Source organism: Nuphar pumila, chromosome 17, assembly GCF_984573655.1.
Source record: "Nuphar pumila chromosome 17, dmNupPumi1.hap1.1, whole genome shotgun sequence".
NCBI lineage: Eukaryota > Viridiplantae > Streptophyta > Magnoliopsida > Nymphaeales > Nymphaeaceae > Nuphar > Nuphar pumila.
In genome coordinates, this window is record NC_143265.1 from 16,635,480 (window position 1) to 16,644,064 (window position 8,585).

The window sequence follows — 8,585 nt, forward strand, 5'->3', positions numbered from 1 at the left end:
ATTTAATTTATGTTAAATTCTTTACTATTGGATTTTAAAAGAGTCTCGTTATAACGCTCTAGATTTCCAAAACACTACTTGGTCCAAAATTCATGGATTTCTTTTCTTTTTTTCTCTTTGTAGCGAAACTTAAAAAATATTTTTAGTAGCGAAAATAAGCGATAATAAGTCATCAATTTTAGAAAACACTGGGCAAGTCACAGGTATGTGGCCAAACACTCAGTGACCACTAAAGTGTTTAAACATCACTGTAACAACACGAACAATTTCAAACAAAAAATAATAGATTTTTTTTATAAGGCTGAATCTATTCTTTTCTTTTCTTTATTTTTTTTCTAAAATATAATAATGCAATGGTGTCTAGTGTGAGTTTTGAAAAATGATTTTTAAAATAATATTTTTAATGATAACAAGTGTGAAAGCTAGACACCAAATAATAAAAGCTGGCTCGCACGAGTGGTGGAGTCTGGGTCGATATAAGGGAACGAGAAATACTTTGTATTCAACACACAATCCAAACTAATCTTTATTGCCAAAAAGAAAATCAATTAATTGAGTAAATAAGGAATAGAGTGCCGCCCTCTGCGGAGGACTTTAAATAATAATTAGCGACCTTATTACAACCCAATTAATAAAGAAATAAAATCCTAATCTAAAAAGAAAAGCAAAAATGTCTTTTGCTTGAGTTTTCTTATCCCCTTGTGTCCCTTGATTGATTGTCTTTTTAGGTTTTCTTATTTCTTTGAGGACTTGAATGACTTTTTGAAGGAACCTTTTAGAGACTTCAGAGGGCTCTTTCGGGGTACGAAAAGGGTTCTCCCGCACGTCCAAACGCTTTCCTACAAAACACGTAGCAAAAACAAAAAATCTATGAGAAAATTAACAGTAAATATGACAAAAAATCATAAAAACCTGAAGTAAAGACAAGAGCTACAATAAAAGACTAGTACTAAAAGACAAAAGAACAAAGTGAATCAACTACAAAAATTGCAAAATTAACTAAAAAACTTAACTTAACCAATACATAGTTCCTACAAAAATCTTGAAAAAAGAAAAGAAGATAACGTAGACTTTTATGGGATCTGGATCTAGAAATACTCTTTACCAAACCCGTCTAGTTAACCAACCGGATTCTCTAGTGGATAATCTAATCCGAACATGTATGCACTCCTGTCTTTTGGATAATCCAACCCAGACCGTACTCTCACCAACAGGTCTATCCAAGCAATAGAATCATGTATACGATGTCAGAGACCGCGGTCTGAGACAGTCCAATAGGAGGGAATACCCCTTTAGCACCTCTTTGGGTTTGCTGATTGAGAGAGTGAAACAGAGCAGGATAAGAAGGAAAGATGGGAACTTTCTGTGTGTTTCATGCTCCAAAGCCGCTGCTGTTTGAGCACCCAACCATGCTAAAACTGACTCCACACACCTCACTCTTAAGGTCATCATCATCATCATCTTCTTCTTTGTTTTGTTCATCTGTTTATATGGAATATCTTTGTTGTCTTTGTTTTTAGTCTTTTAGATCAACTGGGTGTTTCTGTTTTCCTTCTGTTTTTTTACTCTTTGGGGGAGTTGGTAGGCTGCCATTCTGGCTGCAATATGTATTTGTGTTGTAATGGGGAGCTGGGTCTTTGTTCTTGTTTTATAACCATTTTGCTTGTTCATCTCTTCATATAGAATTTCTTTATTGTGCTGGTTTTAGGCTTTTAGATGTAGTGGGTGTTTCTCTTTTTCCTTCTTTGTTGTTTCCTCTTGTTTTTTTTTTTTATAGGAAAGCTTTTAGGACACCATTCTGGCTGAACATGTATTTGTGTTGAAATGGGGAAGTGGGTCACTGTCTTTTTCTCTTTTTAATGGTTGGGTGGTCGGAATTTTTTTATTATTCTGTTTCTCAAGGGTGTGATCTGCTCTAGTGCCCAGTTCATTTGCTGTGGTGAATTGTCCCTCGATTTTCTAGTTTTTGTTGGTGATTTGGTGTTTTTCTTTCCTGAACTATGAAGATTGCAAGCATGGTGTAGAGGGAGAAGTCCTCTTTATACAGCAAGAACTAAAGAGAAGGAAAAAGGTTTGGAACTGAATCAAGAGGTGAGAGTGAAAAGGGCATTGCGAACCCATTAATAAAACAGAAAGAAATGGTAAATATGTAGTTTATAAGAGATGGTTCATCCCATAAGTCAAGTGCTTTTGTAGGGAATTGCGGCTTTGGTTGGCTATTGACACTCTAGAAACCTTTATAAATAGGTAAAAATATCACTGTATAAGTACACCTTAAGGGAATAGTCTCCTCAAACACGCGTGAACAAATGTTTATAGGATGTGTGTTGCTTGGCTGCTGACAGTTGAGAAGCCTCTACGATTATGTTGGTCGACTACACTTTGAGGGAATATATGTTGTCCCTTGAAATAGGCGACCAAATATTTTCTAATTTCCATTGTTAGCTTTTTGGATACGATTGAGAGGATGTGTGGAAGGTGCACGGCTATGTCACACAGATTTGGATGTGGGAGGGGAACACAATGCGGATACGCTTGTTATGATATGATAATTTTTGAAAATTAGAACACAGGGACACAGCTGTATACACACATAGACATATGTATGTGTGTATGTATAAAGAAACATTCTAAAATACTATAATTAGGAGCATCAAAGAATAAAACTAAGTTGAAATTAAAGTGTAATGTAATTGATCACAAATTTTAAATGAAAAGAACTCAAGTGAATATGAAATAAGTAAATAAGGCCATGAAAATAAATAAATAAATTTAATGACACAATGTTGACTATGTGAAACTGGTTTGATCATGTCCATGAAGTATCGTATCATGTCCATGAAATGTGTATCATGTTGTGTCAACACGGGATACACATGCTAAGTGAAGTGTTCGTGTGACATAATTTTTAATGATCCGTAGACTGCTCTGTATTCATTGCTTGTCTTATAGAGATTAACATTATGAGAATGACTATAAAAATTGGTTATCAAAATTTTAGCATAAAAAATTTCACATTATTGGTTGGAAGAGAAGATAAGCCATTCATGCTGAAAACATAGTAATTTCTTGACCTCATGCTTCTTGTTATCAAAATAAAGGTCTATTGCAATTGAACATCTTGACTTCTTAGTCTATTTCTTGTTTAGCTTGTAGCTTGGCATAGTTGACAACATAAATATAGAAACTTTTTATATATCTAATGGTTAGTAATTTGAGGACTTCTCAGCGAGGCTATTTCTCGTGAACATATGTGTGTGTGTTCTATTGACTTTTTCATATGATTAGTAATTTGAGGACTTCTCATCCATATTGAAAGCTGAAGTGTGTCTTATTCGTGTGTGTGTGTGTGTGTTCTATTGACTTTTTCATATGATTAGTAATTTGAGGACTTCTCATCCATATTGAAAGCTGAAGTGTGTCTTACTCGTGTGTGTGTGTTCTATTGACTTTTTCATATGATTAGTAATTTGAGGACTTCTCATCCATATTGAAAGCTAAAGTATGTCTTACTCGTCTGCGAGTTCACACACGCACGCACACACGCACGCACATGCCCCCTTTTTCATTAGGTCACTGTTAGGACCCTCAAAAACTCATAGTTTTAGGTGTTTTATGCTAGATCTTAACCGTTAGATGTGTTTATCATTGTTGATTGAATAAAAAACATGTTTTTGGATAAGCATCTTTGTGCTCAGATATGTATTTTAAAGAGGTAAAAAAATCAATGGTTGATATTGTACTAAAATTTGCTGATAAGATACTCATATTTTTACATCAAATCAATTCAAAACAAAACTTGCTTAATAAATAAGCAATGATAAACATGTCTAATGGTTCCAAACTAGCATAAAACACCTAAAATTATGATTTTTGAAGGGTCCTAATGGTGACCTAACGAAAAAGGGGGCAGTACAATCCCCCCTTCTCTCTCTCTCTCTATATATATATATGCAGAAATGGGTAGGTGCCTGACGCTTTTTGTGCCTACCACGTGCGTACCGAGCTTGGATAGCGGTTTTCAGTTTTTTCAAAAATCTGACCCTACATATGTGTTTTGCATGATCGATTTGCTAGAAAATCACACTTGGATCATGTTTTTTTTTTTTGAGAAAAAAATTGATTTTTTAATCATTGAATATTTTTAAAATTTTATACTGTTGATTTTTGAATCTTATAAAAACCTAACTTGGTGTTGGAATCAGATGATCCAAAAGTCGATTCCCACAAAATCAAGCATGTAGATCACATTTGTATGGTCAGATTTTAGAAAAAATAGAAACAATCTTTTCAAAGCTTGGTAGGCATGCAGTAGGCACAAAAAAGCGTCAGGCACCACCTACCCATCACTATATATATATTAGGTGGTAACTGCTTGCCATTTTTCTAGCCTACTGCCTGCCTACCAGGCTTTTGGAGGGTGTTTTGTTTTTTCCATATTTTTCTTAAATCTGACCATACAGCTGTGTTCTACATGAACCAACTCTTGGATCGTCCGATTCCGACAAGCAGGTAGGTTTTTATAAGGTTTAAAAATTGATGGTCTAAACTTTTTATAAATATTCAAGGCTTAAAAATTCATGTTTTTTTTATAGAAAAAACATGATCTAAGTGTTGTTGTCTAGCAAATCGACCATGCCGAACACATCTGCAGGGTCAGATTTGTGAAAAACAACCTAAAACACTTGTTTGCTCACTGTAGGCCCTACCACTTTTCCTCTCCCCCCGCCCCCCCCCCCCCCCCCCCCCTCTCTCTCTCTATATATATATCTATATATATATATATATATATATTAGTTGCCTTCCCAACTTTTGGAAAGATAATCTAAATCAAGCCGTATCAGCATAGCGTGGCATCATCCTAACTCTAGATTCTTTTTAGATTCTATTTCTAGGAAGGTTGGAAGACTGTAAATAGTCTTCTTGGGAGGACACAAATCTGTGTGTGTGTGTGTGTGTGTGTGGTGGATATGGTGTCAGCTATGTGGACCTATTGATGCATTTTGTAAGTCATATTTGATTATCCAATTTAGGAGCTTAGTCTTTTCTATTAAACTTATAAAATAAGATTGATTATCATTATAAGGTTCAAATCCAAACCCAAATGTAACATTGTAAAATTGCATATAAAGAAGTAGGTTAAATTGAATGTGACCTTGGACTTCCCTAGTAAAAGTATAAATAAAGATTGATTTTATCTTGGAGAGCTCATTATCCTAAAGTAATTTGGAGCTGATAATATGTTCTTTTTTTTATTGTTTTGATGATTTAAAACATGATACCATTGAAAACAACATGTAGGTTTTGGAAAGGAAGAAACAAAGAAGATGCAGCAGGTTTTAGAATAAGGATTCGAAGATGACCTAGGTTTACCTTTGTGAACGTGCGCATTTGATAGCACATTGTGATGCCATCTTCGAGTAGAACTCATTCAGTATATGAAGAATGAGAGAATCTCTTGAAGCAGTGATGGAAGATACCCAAATGCTTATAGCTTCTAATAATCATTAAGTATATGAACTACAAATTCATATTTCCGCATGTGTAATTGATACACATATGACCGATAGTTGACACTGTCACATGCCACAGTTCATGAAGATGTTGCTGAAGAAAATTAAATTGCTTCTCTTTTGGAATCTCTTCCTTCATATGAAACATATTTTAAGGTCTTCAATCATCAAATAAAAACAATCTAACTCTGATGTATGTTGGTTTTGCAGGATGAGAGTAAGTCTTTTTAGGCAGCTCCCTTTCTGCCAATCCAAGTCAGGTATACATGTTTGCTTAATAGTTTGACTGTTGTTTTAACCTGGGTACTAGAAACATAGTTCAAAAACCTGTGCCTGCTGTAATTGGAATGCTGTTACTGAAAGCACTCATTTGGTCTTAGAAGTATACTTGTCGGGAATGCTCCTTTTTTAACCAAAAAAGGGATATGTAACCACTCACTTCCTGCCAATTCTGCTTCAATGTCACCTCCTAGACATTCTCTAAAACGATTCATTCTTCATTCATCAGGAATCAACTTAGGCCACGTTTGTTTTCCTCCCAAGAGAATAATCTCTCACACATATCAGAGAATGTTTTTCATTGGCTCCATTCTCTCATGTCAAAGCAAAAAATGAGAGAATGGGGCATGAGATATAAAAGGAATCACAAGGGGTCCCTTGCCATTCTGATTCATGTGATCCCAAAACACATTTGATTTGGAATGGTATGTGGCCAGCAAAGCAAACATGCTCTTAAATTTGTACCTGCTTCCTGCATTACAGATCCATTCTTACATGTTCCTTTTCATAGGGTAACCTCTCTCTGGATTTTTATCATTCAAAAATTGCTTCATTGCATTTGCAAGGTCTCATTTGAATTGGCTTGTCACCGAAGAAAATGAACTAGATGCCCACTAATCTCAAGAAAGCGTGCTGCTTTTGGGTGTTTCTAACATTGATAAGTGTCTCTGATGGTTTTGAACTGTTCATATGCAAGTGATTCCATGCCAACATGCTATGTTTAATAATGCAGTGCTATTTTTGAATCATATAGCTGCTGATTATGAGCTAGATGGATCCAACAACTTTGCAGCAGTTTCTTCAAGCCTTCTGACAGCGGAAAGAGAAGAATCCAAGGCTGTGTTATCCCTGTTTTTGCGGAAACTGGGATTGAACAATGCAACTACAGCAAGAACAATTAACAGATCAGATCATTTCATTGGACACCTAGTATCTAGACTGCACTCAATCCACAAATCACGATACCTAGTAGGTTGGGATTTTCTTCACCCAGTTCTTTTCCACATCTTCAATTTTGTGATTGTCATCATCTTTTTGACTGGCAAATTTGTCCTTGTATTTAGGAAGAGAGTTGACCACTCTTGAAATCAGAGAAGCACTAGTTCCCTACCTTGAATCTCTCCTTGAAGAACATGGTGAAGTCCTGGTAGACATTGTTGAGAACTACCCAAATCCTCCTGGCAAGGAGAAACCGCCCCCATTATCACAGCCAAATTCAAATCTTGATTCCAAGAAGCAAAAAGCCATCTCCAAGGTAAGTAACTTAGGCTCTGATGGCCAACTCTCAATGCAAGTACGCTACCTCCTGGACCTTGGCTTGGATCATAACCAGATCAAGGACATGGTCCGAAGGTTTCCATCTTTTGCATACTATAGCTTGGATGGCAAAATCAAACCAGTAGTTGAGTTCCTTACTCAACTTGGGGTAGCAGAATCGGACATACCCTGTATCATTTTCAAAAGGCCTCAACTATGTGGTATTAGCCTCTCAGAAAACTTAATGCCTATGATGACATACTTAGAAAGCTTGGGTGTTGACAACAGGCAGTGGGCAAAGGTTATATATAGGTTCCCTGCATTGCTTACTTATAGCAGACAAAAAGTGAAGACATCAGTAGACTACCTTGCAGAACTGGGTATTTCAGCAGAAGTCATTGGGAAGATACTAACAAGATGCCCACATATTGTCAGCTATAGTGTAGAAGATAACCTGAGGCCAACAGCTGAGTACTTCCAATCCTTGGGGGTCAGTGCTGCCGTTTTGCTTCAACGAGCACCTCAAGCATTTGGATTGAGCATAGAGGCCAACTTGAAACCCGTAACTGAGTTTTTTCTGGAGAAAGGGTTTACTATGGCGGAGGTTACAACCTTGGTATCAAGATATGGAACATTGTATACCTTTAGTCTAGCTGAGAATTTGCATCCAAAATGGGAGTTCTTTCTGACTATGGATTATCAGAAGTCTGAGCTTGTCAAGTTCCCTCAGTATTTTGGCTATAGATTGGAAGAAAGGATCAAACCAAGATATAGACATGTGAAAGAGTTGGGAGTGAGCTTGTTGCTTAATCAACTGCTGTCAACATCAGATGCTGAGTTTGAGAAGATAGTTGAGAAGAAGTTGAAGAAACTGTTCAATGGTCGGTAGCCTTAAGTTGATGGCAAAATTGAAGGCTGTGACATATAGGTTGAAAGCTCTCTTGCTGTTGACTGTAAATTTATTTAGTGCAATTCCTGTAAGTTTACAAGAACGTAGTATATCATTCCCTTCAATGCAAACACAAAGTCACATGACCAGCAAGAATACAAACACTCTTCAATTTAACATGGCTCGGATGGTAGCCTACACCTATGATCTCTGCCTTCACTTTTCTCTATCATATAAAAACTCAAGGAAATACATGGCCCTTAGAGGCTTGCTTTACTCTATGTTGAGAACATTCGTCCCTCTCGCGTTTCCTATATGAAAAGGATGGACTTCTTTTCAATAACACAATTTACAATCGAATATCATTTTTGTCTTTTTTCTTTATAATGTTTAAACTCTTTGTATGCTAGAGCACTTTCTGCTTTGATTATGAGAATTATTCTCTCTTGCTTGTATTGCATCATGTGTTATCTCTTATAACTTGCCATCACCACTGTTGTTTTTTAATTCTATATTAGGGGATATAGTTGCCTTTTCTGTTAGTTTCCCTTTCTTCATGTTTCATGTAGAGGGATTGAGTGTGGTAGCCCAATATTTTACAATAAAATCATCTTCACCAAAGAACCTTAGGTCTCTTTCATAACAAG

At 36.2% G+C, this 8,585-nt stretch overlaps 1 protein-coding gene across 1 annotated transcript; it reads left to right on the forward strand.

Moving 5' to 3' along the window:
• Window positions 1-1,245: 1,245 nt before the first annotated feature.
• On the forward strand, window positions 1,246-8,215 carry MDA1 (Mitochondrial transcription termination factor family protein). Its single transcript, XM_089992771.1, has 4 exons — window positions 1,246-1,444; window positions 5,724-5,773; window positions 6,547-6,765; window positions 6,857-8,215. Exons 1-4 carry the CDS (start codon window positions 1,353-1,355, stop codon window positions 7,936-7,938), a joined length of 1,443 nt encoding a protein of 480 aa, XP_089848897.1. The 5' UTR covers window positions 1,246-1,352; the 3' UTR covers window positions 7,939-8,215.
• Window positions 8,216-8,585: the final 370 nt, after the last annotated feature.

Bases quoted from the DNA above. Each gene is read 5' to 3' on its own strand.
- MDA1 (XM_089992771.1), top strand. From the start codon at position 1,353: ATGGGAACTTTCTGTGTGTTTCATGCTCCAAAGCCGCTGCTGTTTGAG. The intron at 1,445-5,723 runs GTCATCATCATC...TTGGTTTTGCAG, and splicing joins CCACACACCTCACTCTTAAG to GATGAGAGTAAGTCTTTTTA. The intron at 6,766-6,856 runs GTTGGGATTTTC...CCTTGTATTTAG, and splicing joins CAAATCACGATACCTAGTAG to GAAGAGAGTTGACCACTCTT.